This window comes from Hippopotamus amphibius, chromosome 9, assembly GCF_030028045.1.
Source record: "Hippopotamus amphibius kiboko isolate mHipAmp2 chromosome 9, mHipAmp2.hap2, whole genome shotgun sequence".
Classification (NCBI taxonomy): domain Eukaryota; kingdom Metazoa; phylum Chordata; class Mammalia; order Artiodactyla; family Hippopotamidae; genus Hippopotamus; species Hippopotamus amphibius.
Genome location: NC_080194.1, coordinates 35,256,063 through 35,283,358, shown reverse-complemented (window position 1 = coordinate 35,283,358; position 27,296 = coordinate 35,256,063). Strand labels below are relative to the sequence as shown.

General features: G+C 45.8%; 1 protein-coding gene across 4 annotated transcripts in view; it reads right to left on the bottom strand.

Moving 5' to 3' along the window:
- Nucleotides 1-27,296, bottom strand: part of TRIM66 (tripartite motif containing 66) — a 57,305-nt gene that overhangs the window by 25,045 nt on the left and 4,964 nt on the right. For 3 of the 4 annotated variants that reach the window (XM_057695251.1, XM_057695254.1, XM_057695253.1), the window contains exons 2-9: nucleotides 10,631-10,734; nucleotides 9,035-9,182; nucleotides 8,017-8,149; nucleotides 7,583-7,699; nucleotides 6,144-6,258; nucleotides 5,462-5,608; nucleotides 2,758-2,875; nucleotides 30-934 (exon numbers count right to left, since the gene is read on the bottom strand). In XM_057695251.1, the coding sequence (XP_057551234.1) occupies nucleotides 30-934; nucleotides 2,758-2,875; nucleotides 5,462-5,608; nucleotides 6,144-6,258; nucleotides 7,583-7,699; nucleotides 8,017-8,149; nucleotides 9,035-9,182; nucleotides 10,631-10,639 (1,692 nt within the window). In that variant the 5' untranslated portion in view covers nucleotides 10,640-10,734. Of the gene's footprint in view, nucleotides 1-29; nucleotides 935-2,757; nucleotides 2,876-5,461; nucleotides 5,609-6,143; nucleotides 6,259-7,582; nucleotides 7,700-8,016; nucleotides 8,150-9,034; nucleotides 9,183-10,630; nucleotides 10,735-17,257; nucleotides 17,356-27,296 lie in introns of those variants that run through there. The other variant, XM_057695252.1, reaches the window with a different exon arrangement.

Below are 27,296 nucleotides of genomic sequence, written 5' to 3'. Positions count from 1 at the left end.
TATGTGCTCCACGCCACCCTGAGGCTCACCTGCACAGCGTCCTCCTGGCTCTGGGACTGGACGGGCGCCGGCTGCCTCACGATGTAGTTGATCTGCCCCACAATGGTTTGCTGAAGATGCTGAGGCGATTTGGTCTGACTCAGCTGCAGGCTGGGCTGTTGAGCCTGAAGGAGAAGCTCCAGGTCCTTCTGCATTTCCTCCAGCTCAAACTTGTGGTGCATTATGTCCACGTTCTGGGGGCAGGCAGGCCCCGGAGGGCTCTCGTGCTGACTAGAAGCCAGATGCTGGGATGGAGGTAGAGGCGGGGGTGGCTGCTGTTGGGGTGGAGGTGGCGGAGGTGGAGGAAGTGGCAGCTGCTGCTGTGGCTGCTGCTGAAAGTGGCTGAGCTTCAGCTTCTGGTGGTGGCCAAACTGCACTTGGATAGAGGGTGTCTGTAAGGTGGGCGGGGCATGGGCTCCTTGCTGAACGTCCTGCGGGGGGACGATGCACACGGGCTGGGAAGTCAGCGGCTGCCCCAGCCGCTGGGATGTGCTCTCTTGCTCTGCAGGGGGCTGGGTTTCCAGCCAGGGTTGAAGTAGCTTTGGTGGATGAGGATTGCAGGGCAGTTCCTTCTCCCTGGGCAGCAGGGTGGAGCACTGCAGTGGCCCCAGCTGTTGGGGCACCATCTCAGAGGGCTGCCTGAAGCCGTGGGCTGGGTGTATGCTGGGTGGGGGGGCCTGGCCTTTGAGGGAGGGCGAGGCTGGGGAGCAGTGGGAGCAGCACACAGATGAGGAACACAGTGCTGAAGACTGGAACTTGTGTGAGGGATGGCTGAGAGTCTCCTGCTGAGCCACTGGGGACTGGTGGCTTTGATAAAAAGATGATGTTCCCTGTAAACTTCCATAAGCAGGAGTATCTGCCCGGGACAGTTGTCCACCCTCAGTAGTTATACAGCCTAAAAATTTAGAATAGAAAGTGTTTCCAAAGGTAGTCTGTAATTGTTCCCCCACTGCTACCTCCCACTCCTGGGACCAAAGGATAGCATCCAAAACAACTTGTACCAGATGCAGCGGTTAAGAAATTCAACCCCTGAGAAAAACGGTACTGATGAACCTAGTGACAGGGCAGGAATAAAGATGCAGACATAAAGAATGGACTTGAGGACACAGTGGGGGAAGGGGAGGCTGGGACATAGTGAGACAGTAGCTTTGACATATATACACTACCAAATGTAAAATAGACAGCTAGTGGGAAGCTGCTGCATACACAGGGAAATCAGCTTGGTGCTTTGTGATGACCTGGAGGGGTGGGATGGGGAGGGTGGGAGGGAGGCTCAAGAGGGAGGGGATATGGGGATATATGTATACATATAGCTGATTCACTCTGTTGTACAGCAGAAACTAACACAATATTGTAAAGCAATTATACTCCAATAAAGATGTATAAAAAAAGAAAGAAAGAAATTCAACCCCTGGTCCCCAAGACTCAGTCTACAATGCTTCCAGCAATAGAACATATGTGGACCTGCTTTGGGGGCCTGGGACATTTGAGAAATTAACTCAGCTTTTACCAGATGCTCAGTCCTGACTCTGTTTGTATCCCCCTAGAGAAACCACGGGCTCCCTCAAAGAGAACCTACCTGTTTTTGAACAGAATAGTCCAAGAGAGACTCAGATCAAAAAAAAATCAACAGTGGGGGAGAAGAGGGAGTGTGCTGGAAAGTGGCAAAGGAGATTCATCCCCAGGACAAATGAGCAAGTCTTCAAGTATGGGGACCTGTGTCTTGGGCAAGTAGAATGGAAGAAAGTGGGGAAGCTCTGACACCAAGTCAGTGCCAAGGTGCCAGTACTGTTGACTGAGGTCCCTGGGCCTTCATGCATAAGGAGATGATATCTATTGCTATTTCACTCTAATGGCTCCTTCAGCTCATCTGAGGCTTACTTAGGGGAAGACCAAGTGCCTTGAGGGCAGGAGGTGTGTTTTATTCACCTTTGGTCACTTAGTGGTCAGCATGGGGCCTGACTCAGAGCAGGTGCTCACCTAAGGTCTGCTGAGTTATATCAAAAGGGAAAGGGAAGCAAAAACTAAACCTATCATTTATCACTCTGTCAAGTTCAAAACACTTTCAATGAGAATAACAGCCCAGATGAAGGCAGTAGTTGGCCATTAGTTTAACAAACCTACCATTAGGTTGTCAACACAGGCACAACTTCAAGTTGTCTACGTTCTGCCTAAAGACTGAATGCCAGCAAGTCATTACAGCAGGGAAGTAAAATGCACAAGGTCATGAATTATCTGCTTACATCTCAACTCCAAAGGGCGTATGTGACATTGTCTGTCTGTCTCTCTCTCTCTGTGTTGCAGAAATATCTCTGTTTGTACCCATACATGTATATCCTTGTACTTAGAGACATGGGACTGCCTGTACTGTCATACAGCATCCTGGACAGTAGGGCCACTGTCTTGTCTCCTCTTCTGGCAATGAAACCAAGGTAACAGGGTCGCTCATGCAGAATAGGAAGCTCAGATTTCAACTGGTCTTGTCACAAAAGTCCGGTACTGTCATTGTTATTTAAGCTGTCAGCTCTCCCCATCCCCATCCCAACCCCACCCTCATCACCCCCAGAAAAAGGTTTGCTGAATGACTCCATGACCACTGGCAGTCTCAGGGAGTGCTTTCTCTTGGGCATATGCTGATTTACCCAGTAAGCTAAGCAGATGGTCTGTATGTGTTCTCAGCAATCATGTAAAGGCCCACAGAGCAGGCCCTAGGCTCACCAAGGGAAGCCAGCTGCTTGGTCCAGAAGTTAGGTTCCCAAGTGAATCTGATACTCCAAGGGGAACCAGGATCTGTGTTACAATTTGTCTCCAGCAACCGCTGCATCTGAAACACAATCTGACAACAGCACAAAAGGTCACTTTTTTGGGCATCTTGTACCTGAATGACAACTCCCTCTCCTCACTCTTTGGACAGGTTGAAGGGCCCAAAGTCATGGCTGTTTAGCCTGTGGTCCTCCCCGATAAGCTCCCTCACTTCCTTACACCTTAGTATCTTCACATTCCTCCCCTCTTCCCCACCTCTACTGATCCCCTTCCTCTTACTGAGGCTTTTGGAAAGCCTATATTCTTTTCTGTTTGTTTGTTTCGATCTTTATTGGAGTATAATAGCTTTACACTGTTGTGCCAGTTTCCACTGCACAACAAAGCGAATCAGCTGTATGTATACATATATCCCCATATCCCCTCCCTCTTGAGCCTCCCTCCCACCCTCCCTATCCCACCCTCCCCATCCCACTCCTCTAGGTCATCAGCTATCCTCGAGTTGATCTCCCTGTGTTAGGCAGTTGCTTCCCATTAGCTATCTATTTTACATTTGGTCGTGTATATATGTCAATACTACTCTTTCACTTTGTTTCAGCTTCTCCTTCCCCACCTCCCCATATCCTCAAGTCTGTTCTCTACCTCTGCGTCTTTATTCTTCCTCTGCCACTGAGTTCATCAGTACCATTTTTTTAGATTCCATATATATGTGTTAGCATACAGTATTTGTTCTTATCTCTTCCAGGCCTCAAATGATTTTAATTCTCCCTCAGGATATCACTTGCCTGGCAGCCTCACAAGAGTGTTCCTTTCATTCTACTATAAATTCAAATGAGAAGCCTATGGGGACAGACATTCTCTGAGTTCCCCATAGCTGTCCTTCTACCCACTTGTAAAACTCCCTTCCATTCTAGCACACTGCCCTCTTCCTCCCTTTCAACTATCTCCTATCACTAACTCTCCCATTTATCTAGGACTTTGGCAAGTATTCAACTACCCTGCCAACATCTAGTTAACCAATGTCCTAATTAACATCTTGGCCTCTTACTTCCTTGATCTCTTTAATGTAAATCATTACATTCACCTCTCTTTTCAGTTCAGTCACCATACCTAGACCATTTTCATCATCTAGCACTATTCTACCTATGAGACCTGAAACTCCAACAGCCTACTCCCTGATCACAACTAGCACTCGCTCTTTCTAACCATGCTCTTCAACCTCACTGAACTCCCCAAGACCTGCTCCCTCAAGTTCATAGGGCCATCCCAGCTTCCCATCATTTTCAGTAACAGCACCACTAGTGCCCTAATTCCCATCCCATCACCAAGGCCTGACCTAAAGCCACCTTCTCTGGGGTCGCTTCACCGATCATTATCTTCAGGGGCACACTTCAGTCCTTCTTGTCACTTCCTTTTTTGTCACCTTCCTCTTCCACAGTCCTTAACGACTATTTAAAATCTTTACTTCTCTCCTCAATGGCATTTACCCACTGCCTAACCCTCTCATTATTACCTCCTACTTCACATAGGGTGAAAAAAACCATAAAAGACAAATTCTCTCAAACCTGTAGTCCTCCTGTCTCCAAACTTAACTGCATTATCTTGATATCTTCCTGTCCTCCCATCTCAGAGGAAGGGAGTGCCTCTTGTTTAAGGTCAACCAGTTCACTCTAGATCCCACTTCTTTCTGCCTTCCCAGTATGCTTCCTCTACCACACATCTCTTCTATTTTCAACCTCTTCTCTCAAATAAACGTGTAAATGTCTTCCTTACTTTAACTAAGTATCCCCAACCCCGTCTCCTTCTCAAGCTACCTTCTTATTTCCCTTCTTTTCATTTGTCTCTACTTCCTCACCTCCCATCCTCCGTCCCCTCATTCTAATTTTTGACCCTTCTACTTTGCTGGAATGTCTTTCAAAAGATTACCAGCGACCTCCTGATTCCCAGATCTCAATGCTTCTCTTCACTACTCATCCTCTTTCACCTATGCAGCAATGATAACATTGATCACTTAAAATTTGAAACTCTCTGGTAATTTCTGCACACCACTCTCTCCTATGTCTCCTCTGACCTCTGATGGCTGCTTCTTATGTCCTTCACTCATCTTCTTCCTCTGTGCTGAAAATGACGGCATTTCCCTGGGTTCCAGATTTGTTCTTCTCTTCTTCCTTCACACATTCTTCCAATAGCACTGATACCCCAGTGACTCCCACATCTTTCTCTCTCTCACCCTGATTTTCTTCTGACTTCCAGACCCATCTATCGAAATAGATTTGGGACAGCCCCCCTTAGATGCCCTACAGGCACCTCAGGTTCAACATATCTAAATATAAATCCCATCAACTTCTTTCAAAATTCATGCTCCTTTTCCTGGGGATCACCACCCTCCCAAGCCCAACACTTCAATGTCATCCTCCACTCCTCCTTTCCTCTTAGGCCCCATTTAAACCCAAATAACTTCCTATGGGATGTTCAGCACACTGCTAGTATGAACGCCTGGATCCATGACCTGAGACAGAACTAAAGAATTTCCTAGCTGAGTTGCTTCGAGGAAGGCAGGTCTATTCCAGCACCTGGGTCCCTTGCACTGTAGGGTTTGGTAAAGCATGGTTTTCACTTACTAACCCAAAGTCAGTGATTGAGGGGTTGGAGTTCTTCTTACCAGCTCTTTGCTGAAAAGGAAAGGGATGCTGGTTTTGCTGCAGACAGCCCAATTAATGAAATTCTGCACGTGCTCAAACTGACGGTTGAGAACCATGATGCTCTGTAACTGCTGCTCCAGCTTCCGCTTCCTTTCATTAGTAATGCCCTGGGCACGGAGAGAGAAGACAAGAGTCCCTGATCCTGTTCTTGGACTGCAGGCCACATGCATGGGAAGTCTTGTGGCCTGTGTGTATCAGTGTAAACACAGATGGAATCAGAAGAAATTGCACCCCTGACAGGAGGACATGGGCTGCTGAGGGATGGAGGGAGACAGGGTAGGTAGATTTTACAGTGCAAATATGGAATGGCTGATAAATGAATGAGGAAATGAATGAATGTCTACATCTCTTGGGCATAACTTGTTTCATGACTCTTTCAAGGCTATAACCATGCATAGTCCAGGAAGGCAGTTGCCTTACTGCCACAGCATTAATGGGAATTTGATCTGATTTTCTAGCCCTTAATGAGCCAACTTCCCAAAATTAGACTGGACATTTTAAGATATAAGGAGCAGCAGAGAGCTGTGGAAACTGCATATCTGAATTCTAGCCCAGGCATCTCTGAGCCCTGAGACAAGTTTGATATGTACCTGGTTTCTACCCCAGGGAGAGTACAGACCCCATCCATCTGCTCACATATACCTCCAACTCCTCTATGAGCCCGTTGGCCTGTTTGTTCAGTTCATTCATCAGAACCATCTTGGCCATTTTGATCTGGTTTTCCACCTTCCTGTGCTGATGCTTCACCTCAAAAATCCTGTAAACAAGAGGATGAGACAGAGCATGGTGAGCCCTTCCCTCCAGGCCTATGAGGGCCTAAAGACAGCAAAAGTAAGAGCCTGCAGTGTGGAGGCTGCCTATTGAGATCAAGGCCTAGCAGGCACCGAATGTAAAGAAACAACAACCTTCCTCCACCACCCATCCCACTCTCTGTACAACCCAGCCCATTGATCTAAGTGATAAGTGAGCCAATGGCCCAAAGTTCAACTCAGTTTTCTCTAGGTAAACTGCAGGTCCACCCCCCAGGTCAACCCTGTAGCTCACCAGTACACACAGCACTAGAGGCAGGACAGAGACAGTGAGTACGGGGATGACTTCATGTGATCTGTTGTTTTAATAAAAGGGGGAATACTCCACTAAACAGTGTCATGCAGTAAAAAAAAAAAAAAAAAAAAAGCATAGGTAGAGACAGAAAGTAGACTAATTGTGCCAAGGACTGGGAATGTTGCAGGGTAAATGGGGAGTGACTGCTAATGTGTATGGGGTTTCTTTTCAGGGTGATAAAAAGGGTGTTCTAAAAGTAGACAGTAATAATGGTTGCACAACTCTATGAATATGCTTAAAAAAAAAACCCTACTGAATTGTACATTTTAAAAGGGCAATTTAAAAGGGCAATCTCAGTAAAGCCATTAAAAAAAAAAGAAACATGGGCTTTGAAGCCACATAGACCTAGCTTCCAAACCCAGCTCAGTCTCTGACTAGCTGTGTGATCTCAGACAAGTCATCTAACCTCTCTGAAACTGTCTCCTCATCAGTAGAATGGAGATAACCCCTGACTCAAAGAATTGTAAGAACAGATCAAAATGATGCATGCATGATGCCCAACCCAGAGCCTGCCCCGTGGTGATGTCTGAGTACCTACTTCTTTCTCTTTCTACACAAAATACTGATGATTTCATGTCATGTGTAGGTTTACATGGAAAACACTGGGAAAGGGGTGATAAAGGGTAGATTGCTACTGACTTGTACCCACATGATAAACAGCACTCTCTTCCCCAGTATCTACTCTGTGCCCTTGTTCTTAAGCACCTACCTTTGGTTAGTGCATGGCCACTTTCAGAAGGCATGTACTTTAGCCCAGGCTCACTGTGATCATCCTGACCTAGCTTGGCCCCATTCACCAGGTGATGACCCGAAACCTCCTCCCTGGCCCTGAGACCTCTAAGGCCAGGACATATGCCTTCTGGGGTATATGCCAATGTCCTCATGTCCTCTTCATAAGTACTCCATCCTAGTACTGGGACCCAGGGTGAGAGGGAATAGAGCATTTCCAGTGCTGGCAAGGGACTAGCCAATGCTACCTGTCCTCAATTTGCTTTGCAGATGTCTGCAGACTGGATTTCTTATGAGCCACCTGTGTAGTTACACTTTCCAGAAGCATCCTCTGGTTTTGCAAAACTTCTTCGAGATGTCTGCACCTAGAGAAGGAGGAAGAGAAAAAGCTGAGGAGGACTGAGTCTTATTCTGAGCATGCCAGCCAAGCAAGAATCCCCACAGTGCCTTGTCTCAGCCAGGTCCATGGAGGCTGGGGTTACATCTAGGGAGTCAGAGACTCTTGGCCCTTCAGGCTTTCTCCAGAGAATCCCCACAACCAGAATAGGGCAAAACTTCAGCCCAGGGGCAAAAGGTTGGCTTGAGCAGGGAGAGGATTCTGATGCCCTGGGAGCCCAGTGCTCTCACAGGGAGAGAGTCTAGAGCCCTCCCAAGTCCCCTTTGAGCAGCCAGCCTGCCTCACCTGTGTTCTTTGTGTTTCACCATGAGGCAGCTATGGCACGTAAGCACATCACAGGTCTCACAGAATAGCTTGAGCACTTCCTGTGTGTGTAGAGGACAGTACAAGGCGAAGTCTCCAGAACCACCATTCACACCTGCCAGAGAAGATGGAGAAAGTAGGCTTCTCTTGCTCAGAAAGACCTCTTAGTTAAGCTCCACTGCGCAGCCCTCAGCCCTCCATAGACACAGGGAAGATACAGAGCTTGGAGGGAAGGTGGTACAAAACAAGAGAGGTCTCTCTCTGGGCCAGTGAGGTTCCAAGAACTCAAGGAGGAAGGCAGGCTTGGATGAGCCAGTTTCACCCAGCTGACCAGAAATAATGCACCATAAAGTTCCAGGCATCCCACCACCTGGTGATGCTGAGGAAGGTGCTTGCAACCTGCTGCACACGGATCTCCTGCAGAATAGTGAATCTCTAAAACTCAACCTAAACCTCCTCATTAACCAGGATTCTATTATGGTGAGGCTGAAACCAACTCCCCAACCTCGCCAGGCTCCAGACCGGATCACATGGATCATGAACTTTGGGTCCTGTCTGACGAAGGTAAAACCCTTCCCACAGTTCAAGGGCCTTGAGAAAAGACTTTCAAGAAGATTGTCACTTAAAACAGATGGTGCTGGATGGATAAATGGACTAACCCTGATCCAGGCTGTTAAATCAATCAAGTAATTAAACAGAAGTGAAGCCTGATGGCTCGAAACAGAGGTGAACGATAGGGACCTCAATCAGCTTCCACAGTAATCCTCCCTGCCATCTCACCCACCCTTACCCACCCCTGCAACAGGGAGATCCTAGAGTGAACTTACACTGTGATGTTACTCTGGAGGAGACAGCTTTCCTTTAGGAAAGGCTCTGAGACCACTCCTACCCTCACTCCCAGCAGGGAAACAAGATCAGAAAGCTATTCTCCAAAGACTTTATGGTTCACTACCACTTAAGGGCATGTGAGCTAGTGGAGGTGGGGGGAGGGGGGTGATACCTGCAGATCCCTTCTGGGTCCGGGGAAAGAGCGGGCCCCCAGGGGCAGGGCCATGCCGGTGCTCCTCCGTGCAGGAGCTGCACAGCCAGCGGTTGCAGTAGGTACAGAGGATGTGTGCCGCCCTCTTCTCCTTGCACTCGGAGCAGCTCTAGAGGCAGAGAGTTCTGGAATTACTGACAGTATCTTCATCATCTGGACCTCCTTTTACGAGTGGTAAATACTCTAGGGACTGGGGTCTGGCAGGGCTGCTCCTCCACTATTTTAGAGTGCAGTCAATTCTGGAGAGCCACCTGGGAGTGACATGCGCGGGCGTGTGAAGGAAAGCACCCTTTGTGACTAAGAGTACTGGGCTCAGGAGCTAGTCACACAAGTCCTGTGCTGAGGCTGAGGATACTCAGATGAATAAGGCAAGGATCTGCTCCCAAGGTATACACAGCCTGGACGGGGTGGCAGACATCCAGTGGGTGACGCTGTGATGAAAGGATGCCCCAAGTGCTAAGGAAGCAAAGCCAGGTTTCCAGGAGTTCCATCTAGGAGTGGCCAGGAAAGCTTCCAAAAAGAGGCAACATTTGAGCTGGATGTTGAATGACAAGTAGAAGTTCACCAGGCAGACAAGGGAGGAAAATGGAAACTACAGGCAAAAGCAAAAATTTCAAAGTGCCTATCAAGAGGAAGAAGCTGCAGCTGTATGAGTACACAAAAAGATGATCATATACAGCCAGGAAAGAGTAAAACAGACCAACTCCCAGAGCTGTCTTTCCACTACTGGGGTTTGCCAGGGCCAAGAGTCCCTAGCCTTCTCCTAGTACAAATGTTCATTCATTTGGTCAGCAGATATCATGCAGGGCTGATATAAAAGGTAGAGAAGAGGACATTTAGGAAAAATCAGCCTGTCTGTGTCTGAATAACACAGGCCACCAAACTGCTGTGGATTCTGACAGCTTTGTCCTCACACTGGGATCTGACAAACCCACAGCAAGAAAAAAAGAGGGGAAATACAAGTTTTACTAACTAAACTATGAATTCCTTGGGGGTAGAGACATGGGTCTCTTGTCTTTCTAGCACCCATAACAAGCCCTGGTATATCAGACATTCAATACGAGTTTAATACAGAAGCAAGTAAGCAAAATGGCAAATGAATAAAATGTAGTGGCAAAGATACCCCAGTGGAGAAAGGAACAGAGGGATACCAGTCAGTAAGTGATGTGAAATTTCAGAAACTCAGGGGAAAGGCATTAGTTGTTAAATACAAGCAAAACTGATGAACCCATTTAACCTGGGCTAGTGCATGAGTTTCAGCTCACTGTGCTGGGGGGAGGGGAATAAAAGCTTAGTACTCACAGTTTTCAATAAGAGCTGTGAGATAGAGAAAAACACCCCCATTTTGCTTCCCCAACTGAAACATTTTGACTCTCTTCTGCATAGAAGGATGGATGGATGGATGGATGGATGGATGGATGGATGGATGGATGATTAGGCAAATTGGTGGATGGGTAACAAATCAGATGGAGTGATGGGTGAACAGACAGACTTATTGACAGGGGTCCCACAGATTTCTGAAAAGGATCAGCTGCTTCTTTGCTTGTCCTGACTTACCCTGGCCATCTTGGATTGCCCAGAAGAAAAGCACTGCAGCAAAAAATGTTCAGTTACATCCCTGGTAAGGTATACTCGCTTACACCCAGGACAGGAGATGAGCTCTGGGAGAAGGTGGGAAAGACAGCATAGTCAGGACAACACTGCAGATTATACATAGCATAGGACCTAGACACAAGGCTTTCCAATACACAACACCAAGTATGTACCAATAACACTTGTGCCAAAATGAAATATGTTTGATGCCATAGCCTGCACTTAGCATCTAGGTACTCTGGACATGACCATCCTATTAGGGGCCTGCTCTACAGACCTTCCTACATCCTCATCTTCACCCGGTCACACTCCCTTCCTCCCTCCAAGCCATGTTACTACAGGCACTACCCTGCTCCAGTCCTGCTAATCAGGTGCCTTCCTGCTGCTGCCACTCTGCATTCCACAGCCCTGAGAGCCCAGTTCCCACTACTGACTAAGTTCAAAGGGGTCAGTTTAGCCCAGGTCACACAGCTAGCCATTTATATTACTGTGTAGTAGAATTAGTTTTAAGGTCTCAAAGCTAGAGCTTCCAGAAGGTTCTAACCAGAGAAAGGCAAGGCCTCCCTGTCTACTCATCTAGGAGGTATTCTTCTCTTGTTACAACCAATACCAACTGGTCTGCCCCTGAAGCTCAAAGAGCTTTTGCTGGGCCTTCTCCACCCAGTCCACGTTGGGTGTATCACATACATGTATGTGAACATCTTGTCAACTCCCCTCTCGCCAGAGAAATGCAGCAGTCTCCAACACATCCACCAGCATGGTGGACTCCTGAACTATACAAGCGGCATGACACTGCCACCCTGGAGACTGTAGTACTTCAGGTCCACCCCACAAGCGCTTGGCCCAGGGGGTACAAGGAGATGAGCCTTCTGAGAAGGGCCAGGTGCCTGTGCCCAGGAATGAGGACAACCTGGAAAGGGATTGGGTATGCCACTGAGTGCAGCAATGCCACCACAGTCTTCTCTGCCCCATATCACCAAAATGATACAACAGCAGGTGCTCTAGACTTGCAGGCAGACAAACTTAAGTCCAAACACCAGGTTTACCACCCCATGACCTTGGTGGAACAAGTCGCTTAATCTCACTTAACTTGTCTGTGCCACAGTGTCTTCATACGTAAAAGAGAAAGGAAAAACAAGAGTTGCTGTGAGGATGGAATTAAACAATAGTTGAGAATTCACATGATCCTCCATGAATGTTGACTTTGAATTCAAAAGATTTCTCATGTCCCATTCACGGTAAGGCAATAATCTCAATTATCAACTCTCTCAGGTGATGAAAGTCAGACAGTCTGAGGGAGAAAATAAAAAAGTGGCCACAAAGTCTTTCCCTCCCTGTGTCCATGCCCTCGCAATCCTACCCATTAAAAGTGGAGTCTATTCTCTATCTTTTGAAGTGAGGCCACCCTCATGACCTGTTTTGGCCAACAAAATGCAGCAAAAATGACGCTGAATAAGTTCTAAGCCTAGACCGCAAGTGGCTTTATATGACTCTGCTCTCGCTCTCAGAAGATGAGAAACCATGTGGAGAGAGGCCTCAGTTGTCTCAGGTGTCCCACCTGCAGCCGTCACAAACCAGGTAGCCCCAACTGACCCACCAGCTGAACACAAACATGGGTAAGCACAGCAGAGATCAGCCAAGCCCCATCCAGCCCAGAAGAACCACCCAGAGCATCCCAGCCCAAATACTCAACCTGTAGAATCATAAATAAAGCTTGGTTGTGGTTTTCACCACTAAGTTTTGGACTGGACTTTTTTGCAGCAAAAGCTAACTGATGTATCCTGGAAAAATCAAATTCTACAAAATCATGCAAAATAACAGTTTAATGCTCCTGCTCCCCTCACCTACCACTCCCACCCCCAAAAACCAAATCCTCCCCTAGCCTCCACAGAGCCATAGACTTTAATGACAGAACTGGATCTCCTATCTCCTAGATACACCCCTGCCTGTCAAGAACAGTGGCCAGAGGTGGAGAAGGATGCTCTCTACAGGTGGCATCATCCAGGGGCATCACATGACTGTCCTTCCCTTTGGCTACCCAGGGAAGACCCTCCTCACCTACCACCAGGTCAGAAATGCTGTTCTAATTGTTGAAAATAATTTCCACAAGGCTTCCAACTCCCTGGTACCAGATGCTCAAACATTAGCCATAGTAACACAGCTTCATTAGCATGATGAGACAAAGAGAAATAACTGAATAGATCAGACCAGGCCTCATCACACATCCTGTACCTCCCCTGGCCCTAAAGGCTAAAATTCTCAGCTTGTCACTCAGGGCCCTTCCCAAGTTGGTCTTAACTCTCTCTAGTCTCACCTCTAGCTTCACCTGCCACACACGCTATGTCTTTGCCATGCCAAATACCTCTGCTGTCCCCTAAGTGCACCAAAGCTTTGCAAAACTCCGTGTTTGTGAAAGTGCTGCTCCCTCTCCCTAAAGCACTCTTTCTTGCTGCCCCACTCCTTTTCAGATAAACTCCTATTCATCCTTTCAAACTTGTTCAAATGTTCTATCTTTGAGAAGCAGGGTTGATTTCCCTTAGGAAGAGTTAATTATTCCCTCTTCAGGGTTCCCACAGCACCCTGAACATCCTTCTAGTATAACAAATATCACATTGCATTTTAACTATCTGTTCATATGCCTACATACAAAAATAATCACAGCTGATATTAAAAGATATTGCATGGTTTTTAGCATACTAGACAATTATGTTTCTTTGGGGTTTGAGTTTTCCACGTGTATTCCTTGCACTCACAGCCAATGAAAGTAGTAGAAAGGCATTTGGAAGTTTTCGGGGTAGTGGAAAAACCAGCCTAGGAAATAAAGAAATCAGGTCTGATCCAGAGCAGAGGTGTGGGGCTTGGGAAAGGCTGTGAATTGGGAGATGTGGGTTCCAGGCCTAGGACTGTCACTAACTGTGCAACCCTAGGTAAGTGATCCCTTTTCTCTGAATCGTACTTTCTACACCCTTAAATGAGGAGAATAGGAATAGCAACCCTCCTCCTTTGCCTACTGCAACCAGGCTTCAGAAATATTCCCCTGGGCAGGATGGGAAGAGAGAGATAACCACCCTTGTCAGCAAGTCAGGGACAGGCTTGTGGCTGAGGGAGGCCTGGATTTAATAGCTCCTCCCGTCTGAAGAGGCCTGGAGCACCGTGGTGGCTGTACACACAGATCCCAGGGTGGTTGTGGGGCCCAGAGTGGACACAGAGGACATGGACTCTCTTTGTGTCACAACTTTTGCCTAGAAATTCTTATCTTCCCTCAGAAGGTCCCTAACCCCCATCAAGCTGTGTCAACCTTGAGCTTTTTCTTTTTTAAAGAGGATTCCCCATTTTTCAATGAGGATACCAAAACAAAGTTTTTTAGACAACTGCAATACGTGAACTCTTAGGGCTGTGGATATATATAAAATGACCAAACATCAACTTATAATATTTAACATAATTTAGTTATTAATACATATTTAAATCACAAATTACATAAAATATTATTTAGATATATTGCTTTTTTCTTTCTACTTGAATTACTCAAGCAACAACATTGAGCTTTTATTTCATACAGAGGAACATCAACTCTGAGAAATGTAGGACCAGGGTCCAAAGGCCACACAACCATCCCCAAAGGAGGTGGGGCTTCTGCTTCCAGACAGAAGAACTCACAGGCACCAGAGGTCCTCTGAAAACTGAGGATGTTCAGTCCGCTATCACAAGAGTGAGTACTTCTGGTCCATGAGAGATATAGGACAGATTATTCTTCTACCACCACTCCCTATATTAGGCACTTTGCATGTATTATTTCACTTAATCGTCAAACCGCCTCTTAGAGGTAGGCATTGTCCCCATTTCATAGTTGGAGAGACTGAGGCTCCAAGAAGTTGTCACCTACCAAAATTACAGAAAGCAGGGGCAGATCTACAATTGGAACCCAAGTCTATCTGCCTCTAAACCTCAGCCCTGTCCACTATGTTATACTCCTCTCTAATTCAAGTGTAAATAAACACGGTAATTTTAATTAACTAAATGATTTGATTATAAGTAAAATATTCCATAATAATGATCAGACTCTAATGATGACCTGGACCCGGCTTTGAACTTTGAATTCAGAAGGAGCTGGGAGCCAGCCCCAGCTATGCTTAAAGTTTTAAGAAATATGATCTTTGACAGAAGGCAAATGAAACAGAGTTTTTCTGCCGAGAAAAAATAAATATGGGGGCAGTTTCATTCTACAGATCAGTGGTTCTCAAACTTTGTTATATATTTGAATCATATGAGGTATTTTTAAACATCCTGATGTCCAGTCTACATCCCATAGCAATTAACTCTGATTTCAGAGTTTCAGAAGGTGGGAACCAAGCATTAGTATTTTTTTTAATTCCCCAGGTGAATACAATGTACAACCAAGTCGGAGGACCAGTGCCTTAGAGAGAGTACCCCTTTTCCCTGTGGCTGAGCCGGATAGATGTGTCCCCTGTATCATGCAGCTGAGAAAAGCAAGCTCACCCAATTTCAAAGAGGCTCCAACAAGTTAAGAAAGACTCTAAATGCAGCTGTTATGCATCTCCCCTCTGGCAGAGAAGAGAAATGGGCAGATGCCCAACACACAGACAGGTGTCCTGATACCTAGGTGCCCTGGTTGAGGGGGGGAATTGGAGGACACATTTTGCCCCTCTAACTCCCAGCTTCACTGAAGGACCCATGAGCAGGCGTAGGGTGCAGCCTGAGGTCTGGCACTACAATGACTACCACTGGGGCCTAGAGGGCGTGCTGAGCCCAGGACTTAGTGAGGCAACAAGGGAGGTGGGCCAAGACTGGGTAGTGTGCCCTTAGACATGAAAGGTAGTGCCAAGGCAACCCTGGCATGGGTCTAGGGTGGGAGAGAAATCCCAAGGGTCTCAGAAAACTAGCACTAGGTTAGCTCAGCTCACCAAGTTGGGTCACATGCACATAAGCCTGAGCTCAGCGCTAAGCAACCCTCTGAGGGTTAAAAGGCCCTTCATTCTAGAACTCTTGTCCCGGGCTCCACAAAACTTTGCAGCTGGGACCCAAGCTCTGACTCCAACAGAGCAGTGGCATCGTCTGGAGAAGACTGATGCTCCACTGCCGGCTCTCACCTGTAGAGCCAATGCTGGACAAACCTAGCTTCCAGACCTAGCTTTTTCCACTGTTCACCTACCCAATTCCCTCACCACAAAGATGGTGACACAGAGGCCCAGAGAGAAGGAGGGACATAGCTAAAAAAAACCACAGATCCTTGTAAATCATAGGTGGTACCCTGAACCACTGAGCAGTCCCTGATTACCTCTAGAGCCACAAGTAAGACATTCCACCTGCCTGTACCTCTACCAGACACTATGAAAGGAGAAAAAACACCCCAGTTGTATTCTCTGGCAGGTTGGCCATCCTCACTAAGGGTTGCCTGCCCTCCCACCCACAGCAGCCCCCAGGGTACTGGGCATCAGCTAAAGCCCCCACCACACAAGCCCCCGAAGCCTTCCTCTAGCCCAAACCTCAGAGCACCACCACCTTTGAGAAACATGTTGCACCCATCCCCCAGATGCCCAGTCCCTGCTAGAAAGACAAATTTCGATCCTAAGGTGATTCTTCTCCTGCCCCTGGCTGCCAACAGGCTTACCTGTGACGCCTGCTGCCCTGTGATTAGAGCAACACCTGGGGGAGAAGTCAGAAGAGCGACAGGTGAGACCACCACAGGTCCCAGAGGATGGTGCTTACCAAGTGCCCAGGAACACCCACCCTGCACGCTGCAGCCAGCTGGGCTGCAGGGCCTAAGCCTCAGGGAGCTGGGAACTGGGTGGGGAAAAGGGAGCAGCCTGGACCCTCTCCGCCTTTCCCTGATGCATCCTCAGCCAGGGCTGCATTTCTCCAGCTCACCTGAGACGCTTCTGCAAGAAAAGGCTTGGTTGACTCCTCCTGTTCCTGTTTATCTTGAAGGCTCTGCAGTATTTTTCCCAAACTGAACAGCAAGAGGGAGACCTCAAAGAGGCGACTCTCTTCCTAGCTGCATCTCCTTCCTAATCCTCTGGGTGCCTCGGAACAGAAGCTCAGAAGGAAGAAAACGAGATTTTCAACTTTCAGGAACTAGCTCTGTCGCCCTCTGCATAGCTCAGGAGGCCATCACTCTCAGCCTTTTAGGACTCGATCCAAAAATCCTTCAGCCCTCCATGTTCCCCAAAATGACAGTGCTCATGTGTGGCTGGAACCTGCCCCGATCCGGCAGCTCATTTAAATAGAGCTCATCACAACAACAGTGTTGGTGGAGAAGTGAGTAGCTGCAGGGCCCTGGGGACCCCCTGTTTATACGTAGGAAGAATGATGCAATCTGGGTATCAAAATAGCAATCCAGAATGGAATAACAGGCTCACGCAGCAGCGGTGCCTGCACAGCCAGAGCTCAAGTTGACACACTCTGTCAGCCCCACACTACTGCAGCACGCAGATGCCAGGCACACACTCTCACCACAGCATTTTAAAAATCAGCAGGAGCCCGAGATAGCCTTCCGTGCCCCTGGCACTGAAGGAGGGTGGGGGTGGGGGGGCTTCGACAGACATTAAAATCTGTCTCTTACACACTCACCTGCTCCTGCCACTTCACCTGAAGTCCTTATCCTGTGACGTCACAGTCAGTTGCCATAGTGACCAATTGTCCGTCACAGCGGAGGATTAGGACTTCAGTTGGAGAAGACACACATTTACAATGCACAAAGGTCCTGAGAGGTGTCCCTCGGCAGTAACTCTACCCCTCCCCCCAGGGAGATACAGTCACACACAAGCTAGGAGAGAAAGAGGAAGGAAAAACAGGGTCAAGTTAGAGGAGAGATATTAGGATGGGGCAACACTACAAGTCCAGGATAACTGCAAAAGCCCACAGTACAGGAAAATTTCAAAAGCACAGAAGGGAAGTGACAAGGAATGAGCTTGGAAAGACTGGCACGAGAGTAAGCTCCTGAAGAGCCCTGGATGCTAAGCCAAGGAGCTTGACCTTTATCCTAAAAGCAAAGGCCACCCAAAAAAGATTCTGGAGATTGACAGAGCTGGGCTTTATGACTACCATGATGGACTGGAGATGGGGTGCGGGAGGGGGGAGAGGAGCAGGGAGGAAGCTTGATCAGTTAAGGATTAATGGGATCCTGAATGAGGGTAGAAATGGAAAGAAAGGGACAGAAGAGTTGTTTCAAAGAGAACCAACAGGACGTGACCAAAGTATGATGCTTATGGGAGTGGTGGTGTGTGAAGGAAAAAGGGTCACATGGATGGGCTGCCATGAACAGACAGATGGATTTGAACCTGTGGAGGAGGAAGAGGGAAGTTGCCAAATCCTATTGTACCTATACCCTACTTTCTCTGGCATCCATAGCTTCTTAAAAGGATCAGGCCTCACTGTGCCTTGTTGGACCAATGATTCTCAAATCTGGAGGGTTTGCTAGAAATCCCAAATTTACCAAATCCAAATCTCTTAGATATGGGTACAGGACCAGGAATCTATATTTTCAGCAAGTTTCCCAAATAATTTTTAGGCATCCAGACCAGCACTGGTTCAAGAACCAGTAATCAGGAGTCAGTGGCCTGGACAACTACAGTAGCCTCCTAGCAGGTCTTCCTGCTTCCAGTCTTGTCTCCTCCAATCATTCTCAGGAAGCCAGAATGACTTTTCAAAAATACAGATTTGATCATATTCCACTGACCCAAGACCTTCAATGGCTCCCCACTGTCTACTGCATAGCCTAAATTGGTCAAGACCCTTCTGTTTGGAAAGAAAACTGGGCCCTAAATTTCCTTTCCAAACAGAGTTCCTACTTCTCTCCTTCAAGCAATCCTATATGCCAGCTAAAGTTAACACCTTTCTGTTCCTTCCTGTGCCTCACCCTAACCCTCTCCCCTACCTGTGATTCCCTTCCATATTTTTCTGGCCCTGCCTGCCTCCTACACAGCTATTCCTACTTGATGCCACCCACAGGTTCAAATCCACCCAATTTCCCCAGGAAAAGCGGTCAGAAAACTATGGCTCACCTGTTTTCGTAAATAAACTCTTACTAGAACAGAGTCATGTTCATTCATTTCCACACTGTCTGTGACTGCCTTTGTGCAGCAATGGCCGAGCTGAGTAGTTGTAACAGAGCCTCTGTGACCCGCAAGCCCCAAATACTTTCTATCCAGCCCTTTACAGAAAAGGTTTGCTGACACCTGACCCAAAGCAACAGCTGCTTTGTTTTAGTCTCACCCTTTGGGATTCAATCTTGGTAATGGACATCCTACTTATTCCCAAATCAATTCCCATCCCTGTGTGCTCTAGTTCTGCTAACTGGGTCACATTTGAGCTAGACATTCAGTTTGGGGTAGGATGTAACCAACAAGGTAAGGGCATTTCAGAAGGGGGAAACACCATAAACAGAGGATTACAGATGACAAAATATGAGGCCCCTCGGGAAATGAGTGATAAAGCTAGCTCGTGCAGAGGAATGACAGATGAGGCCCTAAAATTAGCATAGGGTCATATTGGGAAGAGCCTTAAAGGCCAAGCTAAGCTTCTGTTCTGAACTGCAAACAATTAGGAGCCTTTTAGTTAGCCAGAAATTCAGGCCCAGGATAGAAAAGAGTGATCTGAGTTGAAGCTAGAGGATCTTGGAGCATAATCCACAAAGGCAATAGGTAAAGTAAGGTCAGGCAGGGGGATCCAGGGACTGTGGGGCAGGGCCAGGTAGCAGATCTGAGCCAAGAGTCAGAATCTGGGCATAAGAGCCAGGTGACAGACTGAGACTGGAGATGGACGATCCACAGCCTTCAGAGCCCATCCTCCTAGGAATCACCTGACTGTGAAATAAGTCTTCTGTGCCTAGAAAGTACCCATGGCGGAATGCAGAAGGTACAGGTAGGATGACCCTGGGCTCATTTCATCTGATAGAGTGGCACCTCTATCTCTTTTCACTTCCTCCCTCAAGAGTCAATCCAAGGACCGATGTACTGACACACTCCATGCAAAGCCACTGTCGCCATTTCCAAATGGGCCTGCACAGAGGAACCGTGGGGAACCAAGGACAGCACGCCACTCTAGGTGTGTGGTTACTACTGTCCCTGAAGCCCAGACAAGCCCTAGACTGGCAGGCAAGGAAGCTGGATTTTTTTTCTGGCTCTGTAAGTGATCAATTATGTGACATTCAGCAGAATTCTGAACTTTCTGGAATCCTGATGTCCCACTTATTCATTGAGGGGTTAGAGATACACTCTAAAGGCCTTTCCTGCTCTCCAGCCGTCACAGAAGTCAACAAACAACAGGTCCCTCTTGAATGAGAGCATTCCAGCAGACAAGAGGCCCCTCCAAGACCCTGTCCATCCATCACATCTACCTTGAACTCCCTCCCTAGCTACAGCCTTCCAAGTAGTGCCAGCAGCAGCAAGCACATCCCCCAAAACACAGCCTGCCTCCCTCCCATCACCAGGGGAATTGCTCTCCCAGTAACGGGTACTGTTCTAAGGTACCAGTGCTACTCCCAGGACCCTAGAGAGCCAATTAAGGTGGGGAAACTGTTCATGAACTAAAAAACCATCCTACTGATAGGGCTCCAGAGCTCCAGCTTCTGCACCTGCTGCACACCAGCTAAGCCCAGCTCAGCAGCCTGCCCTCTGCACGGGAAGCTTGGGTCAGTGCCCACAACAGACCCCACAATGGTTGCACACACTGTTCATCACCTGGAGCAAGCAAACAGCAGTCACCTTGCCTGCTAAGCTCCTGCTGCTGAGATCTCAACCCCCTGCCTCCCATTCTCACCCCAGGCCATTAGAGCCCCTCCAGCTGAGCTGCTCATTAAGATAAGTATCATTTCCCTCTCTGACTCTGAGGTTGTAGCATCTTGCATCAGGTCCCTCTCTTTGGATCTTCCCAAAGTCCCAAGGCCTGTCCACTGAGGGACAGAGATTGCTCCCCCTTTCAGCATTTGTAGTTTTCAAGTGATATGCTGTTACCCATCACTAGCTTCAGGAAGCAGGAGGCTACGGTGGTTCTTTGGTATTTTTAGAGGTCTTCAAGTCCAGTCCCACAGAATACCCAGGATCACTCAGCTCCAAGGCTCATGACTTCCATACCAGGGCCCTGCCTACATCTAGACTACATCATCTACATTGATATTGGGGAAAAGTAAGATACTAAACAAAGAGATTCTGGAATTTGGGGCTCGGAAACAAGGTCTCCCATCTAGAATTTGTCTTTTAGTAGATTTGAAGAGAAAGAACAGTGTTGCTTTTCCTTACACGAGGAAGGAAATATCCAATCAATGGCCTTCCTCTCCTAAAACAACAAATAGAACCACAGGAGCCCTGAGAATTTTGAAGATAGATCCAGCACATAGTAAACAGTTTCAGGCATGCCAGCTTTCTTCAGAGCTTGCAATATTTATTTAAAGTATCACTTGGGGACAATGGCCAACTTTCCAGGTAGAATTTGACCTGGGACCATTTTCAAATAGGCTTAAAAGCAAACAGTCCCAAGTAGATATTCTCATTGGCTGAGTAGATACACTTCCAATATCCAGACTTTCTGGAGCCTGCCACTCCAGTCATCCCACAGCATGGCTAGATACTGTGTGCTCATCATACCTTTGCTTGGCCCCATCACTAGCTTTTGAAGACCTGGTCCAGCTGGTCTCCTCAGAGCCTAAGACCTGATGCAGATCTACTTCCTAGTATTGGAGTTGCTGGAGAGAATCTCAGCCAAGCTGTGGCAGCATTAATGGAAGATTTGCACCTGATGGCTAAGGCTGCAGGGTTGGTTCTTTCCTCATAGATTCTCCATGGAGTCTCCCCATCTGTTCAGTGATTCTAGATGAGTGTGGAATCTCCACCTGAGCAAGGTGCTACAGTGCAGATCACAAGCTTTGAAGATGGGTGAACTTGAGTTTGATTTGACCTAACCTGACACTCAATAGTTGTTAGACCTTAGACCTTATGTCATCACAATCTCCGGGTTTTTCATCTGTAAAATGGGGATAATACCTACCTTATGGGGTTGTTGTGAAGTTTAGAAAACATAATACAGGTATAAGTACTCTGCACAGCATTTGTGAACCAGAAGGTGCTTGATAAATGTGTTTTGCACCTCACAACTTTAGGAATAGAAATGGGCAGTGTCGTAAGTGAAAAAGGTTTTCCTTCCTGGCAAGATCCATGGGAGATCTTTGTGAATCCACTGATTAGATCATTTGCTCAATAAGTATTCACTTAGGCCCACATCCCGTGTCAGGCTCTGTGTTGGGCTGCGGCGTTGTAGAGATGAAAGGCACAGCCCGGTTGAATAAGATGCCCACCTCATGTCCTCCCCCAGTGCTGAGCCCCACTGCAAATATGCAGGCCTGGGGAGGCCCCACTGAGGGATGAGAGCTGAAAACCAGCTGGACAGATACTGAGCTCAGACACAGCCCCTCTTCCATTCAACACAGCAACTGCTCAGCTCTGCCCAGCAACCAGGAGGAACACATTTATGGAAATGGACTCATTCCCATGCAGCGTGGCCCCATATGGCTGGAAGCATTGATGCTAAGGATCTATTTATTCTTCAGCCTCTACCCATCTCCCCTGCCAACTTTCTACTTATTCCCATATTTGAATTGAAAACACCAGATAGGCAGAAATAGGATAAGCCTTTTAGCAAGTCTGCACTCCTACTCTGCTGGATAAAGTGGTGGTGCTAAAAGCTCTTTCCAAAGAACCAGACTCCCAAAGCATGGTTTCTCAAATTACGGACCAGAAATCTAAGTTCAGGTATTGGGTATCTCACTGGACTTGCCAGAGATAGGTAATATCTCTGCTTTTCATCAGTCAGCTCATTTGGGTGCCATTCTATCAGTCCTTCAGAAAACATTCAGTGAGCAACTGATATCCACCAGTCTTTGCGCATGGAGAACCTCCCGCAGGTAACTGCTCCTTTGCCTAAACTTTAAACAGTCTTCTCTCCACATTCCTATCACACTGTATTGTTATCATCTGTTTAGTTATCTGCCTTTCAATAGAATATGATTTCCTTGAAGGCAAGGGTCCTGTCTTTTCATCTCTGTGCCTTAAATGCCATAGGGCCTGGTACATAAAAGTCAATAACTACCTGTGAAGGAGACAGACATACAAACCAACAAACATCACACAGCACAGAATCCTAAAATCTCCAAGTAGCAGAGGAAGCTTATTTCACTCTGACCCACAAATGCAAATATGGAAGCTAACAATAGCCTGGCCAGATCGTAGGACATACTAAATAAGGTAAGATGCCACATATTCAAGAAATTGCCCCTCTGGTTCCAAATCAAGCATGTTTACATCTAACAAAATTTTTTCCACTTCAGTTTCACAAGTTCTAAATAATGGTATTTTTTCACATTTCTTGGTCTCTTGCTATATCTTAGGCATAGTACAGAATGTTTTACGTGCATGATCTCATTTAAACTTCATAACAATCCTATAAGTTAATTACTCCTATTATCATCCCCATTTTACAGGCAGGAAAACTTACCAAGCTACACAACTATTAAGTGGCAGGTAGATTAGGACCCACACTCAGATGCCTAGATATACTGACACCAAAGCTTATGTTTCCATTCTCCCTTGCACTTAGAATAATGTGGCAACAAACACTATGATTCTAATAATTGTCATTAGTATGAATTTAGTTTTCTGACTTGAGAGTCAAACAAAGCCTTGAGATATGCATGATTAGTTCATGTTAAAAATCTTAAGTAAGAAACCAAAGACCTAAACACAAGAGTTAAAACTATAAAACTCTTAGAAGAAAACACAGGGGGAAAGCTTTATGACAATGGATTTGGCAGGCAATAATTTCCTGGATGTGATACCAAAAGCACAGGCAACAAAAGAAAAACTAGGTACACTGGACTTCGTTAAGATTTAAAACTTTCACTATGTGGATAGGACATTATCAACAAAACAAAAAGGCAACCCATGAAATGGGAGAAAATATTTGTGAATCATTTATCTGATAAGGGTCTAGTATACGGAATATATAAAGAACTTATACAACTCAACACAACAAAAACCTGATTAAAAAATGGGCAAAACTTGAAACTAACAACATTGTAAATCAACTATACTCCAATTGAAAAATAAAAATTTTTTTAAAAGGCAAAACTGAAAAGAAAAAAAGAAAAAAGAAAGAAAAAAGGCAAAACTGAAACTCTATATCATTAAACAACTCCCCCTTGGCAAACCACCATTCTACTTTCTATCTCTATAAATTTGGCTACTTTAGGTACCTTATGTAAGTAGAATCCTAGAATATTTGTCTTTTTGTGACTGGCTTATTTCATTTAACAATGTTCTCAAAGATCATTCATGTTGTAGCATGTGTCAGAATTTCATTCCTTATTAAGGCTGAATAATATTCCATTATATGTGTATACCACATTTGTTTATCCATTCATCCGTCCATGGGCACTTAGGCTCCTTCCACCTTTTGGCTATTGCAAATAACACTGCAACGAACACAGGCATAAAAATATCTCTTCTAGTTCCTGTTTTTAATTATTTTGTGTATACATCTAGAAGTGGAATTGCTGGTAATTCTATTTTCAAAATTTTTAAGGAATTACCTTACTGTTTTCCATGGAGTCTGCACCATTTTATATTCCCACCAGCAGTACACAGGATTCTAATTTCTCCACATCCTCACAAACACTTATTTTCTGTTCTTTTTGTAAATAGTAGCCATCCTAACAGATGTGAGGTGGTATCTCATTATGGTTTTGACTTGTATTTCCCTAAATATTAGTGGATAGTAAACATTTTTTTCATGTGCTTACTGGGCATTTGGATATCTTGTTTGGAGAAATGTCTATTCAAGTTCTTTGCCCAGTTTTTAATTGGGTTGTTTGGTTTTTTTATGTTTTCTTGTTGAGTTGTAAGAGTTCCTTACATATTCTGGATAACAACCCAACAGCGCTGAAACTTTTAAGACATATTTAAGATTCACCATATTTATAAATTTAACTTACTGTATCTCCTAGAGTTCTCTTAAGTAATTTAGAATGCTTATGTGCTAGACAATAATTCAATAATTCAATAATTATTTTAAAAAATTTTATAAAAGCAAATATCAACTATAAATATGTTCAAATATTAATGAAAGGCCCTTTAAAAGTGATTGTTAAATTTTCTATATTTATAAAAAGAATAAGATTTGTAGGTTAAAATTAAAAGCTTAAGGAAGAACTAAGTTTAAGTAGTAAATTTAAAAATCATGTATTAATTTAAAAACTCAAAGTAGACAATATATTTTCTGTACTCTGAACTCTCAACAGAGACTCAGAGAGGTTAGGTAGCTTGCCCAAGGGTTTAGAAGCCTCAAAATTCAGATCTAAAGACACCTGCAATGCTATAATGCCTCGAAGATAGCCTACACTTGTGCTACAAATCACCTTGAAAATACTGCAGTCAACAAAACAAACAAAAACAATGATGTTTCCAAATGCTGTCAACTTATTTGGCTTTTTCATCCCACACAAGTTCATTCAGCAGACACTGCACCTCTGTTACAAGCCCTGTGCTAGAATACTGAAACAAAGGGAACTGGCTCGTCTCCAAGGACTTAACAGTTCTCAATGAGATTGTTTCCTAGGAAACCTGATGTTCAGAAGAGAGACACAAGCTCCTCCCTGCTGGAGGAGGGAGCAGCTTAGATGGTGAATGGTTCATTAATCAGTGCAAGTCTGTTCAAGATCTGCTCCTGACTGACCCTAGGAGCCCAGCCATCCTCCCCCTGCCTCGGAAGTTTAGTGGGTCACACACATCCTCTCTTTCTGAGGAGTCAGCCAGACCTTGAATCAAAATCTTCCCAGGTTTCTTAGTCTGCCACCAATTTGAGGAAATCCCAAACATGAAAAATCCCAGCTTACAAAACAGATATATTAAGCAACAAGAGGATTTGCTTTGTCTCACAGATTCCCCAAAGAGTTGCTTTCAGCAATGAGCATCCCTTGGGCTCTTACATTCTGATTCTTTCTACACCTTAAATTCAGTACCTATGAAATGGGAAGAGACCTTTCATGTAAAAGGAGGTGAACCTGTGGTGCTTTTGTACTTACCATCTGGGACAATCCCATGAACCCCAGCAACATGCCCTAGCTCCTGGATCAAGCCCCGGAAGCAGTCCTTACAGAGTAAATGCTGACAGGGTAGGAGCCGGGCACCTACATCTTGCAGGCCCTGTTGGCACAGTGAGCAGATCAGTACCGCCTCCACCTGTCCACTTCTGTGTTTCTGGTCAACTAGCAGCTGCCCCATAAAGCTCACGCCCATATCCGTGCCCACGCATGTGCCCAGAACCGGGGCTTTTCCATTAATATCCTCAAGTGTGAAGCAGTGTGTAGTGGGAGCAAGCTCCACTCCCTGTAAGCGAAGCACAAAGCAGAGTGATTTACTTCTTTGTTCCTGGACAGGCCAGAAAGAACTCAGAGACCAAGCCTCAGAAGTCCAGGCTATGTCCCTCCCCAGAACTGGAGGCTCATGCCCCACAACAGGGCACAGACTCAACCTCTCACTTGGGCCCAAAAGACAGTCCAGCATCTCTGCTGTGGAAAACAAAGCCTGGGGGGGGGGGGGGGGTCTGCTAGACTGTGTGTTTATTACAGGGTTTGTTTGCCTTCGAGTGTCCCAGATCTACCTGTGCCTCTCTTTATTAGTGGACAAGCTTGATCAAAGATTTCATTTTGGAAAGGAGGAGGATATTGATTAAATGCCAAGTTTATGCCAGGTGCTTTGTATACTTTATCTCCATCCTCACAATTACTCTTGGAGATAGGGATTAAGATACTTTTAAAAATTAAACTAAGACAGGATGAGGAAACTGAGGTTCAGAGAAGTTGGGTAACTGCACAAAGACAGATGGTAAACAGCAGAGTTAAATTCAAATTCAAATCCACGTCAGTCTGATTTCAACCTCCATACTCTTAACTGAAATGTTTCTCAAGCTGAGGTCCACACACATGTCCTCATGAGTTCCCTCCAACAACTTTTTAAAATTAGTGTTTCATTCTGATGAGTTTTTTAAAGTATAAATATTCTGGATCATCTATATATTCACCATGATGAGATTTCAGAGGCAGTGTTAAGAGTTAGGGTCTAGTTCATACCAAGCAGTGTTACTTTGTCTCGGGCTAATGAGAAGAGAAAGCAGCAGACAATATGTAAATGATGCATTCCTGCCCCATGAAGCTTCGATGATACTGTGGCACACGATGAATGTTTCACAACAGTACTTAGAACAGACGAAGCTGGTGGGGAAATTGGGCCACCACCATTGTGGCACAAGTTTGCTAAACTTAGCCACAACAGGGGGCACCACGCTTAAGCTGCAGGGACAATTTTGTTTAGGAACATATCATCTGCAAATTAAATTAATATTAATTTGATTGTTTTGGTTTCTTATAATTCATAAACTGTACTAGGTTTTGTAATTGTATAAGAGCAGAAAGAGTGCACCTAGTTTTATACTTGTACTTATCTAAGAAAAAAGATCATTTAATTCAAATCCGGAGCTCTGTAATCATGCAAATTTGAGAGAACTTTCACTTCAATCCACAATCTTTCCGAGCCAAGCCCGTTAAGGACAAGGGTGATGAGGC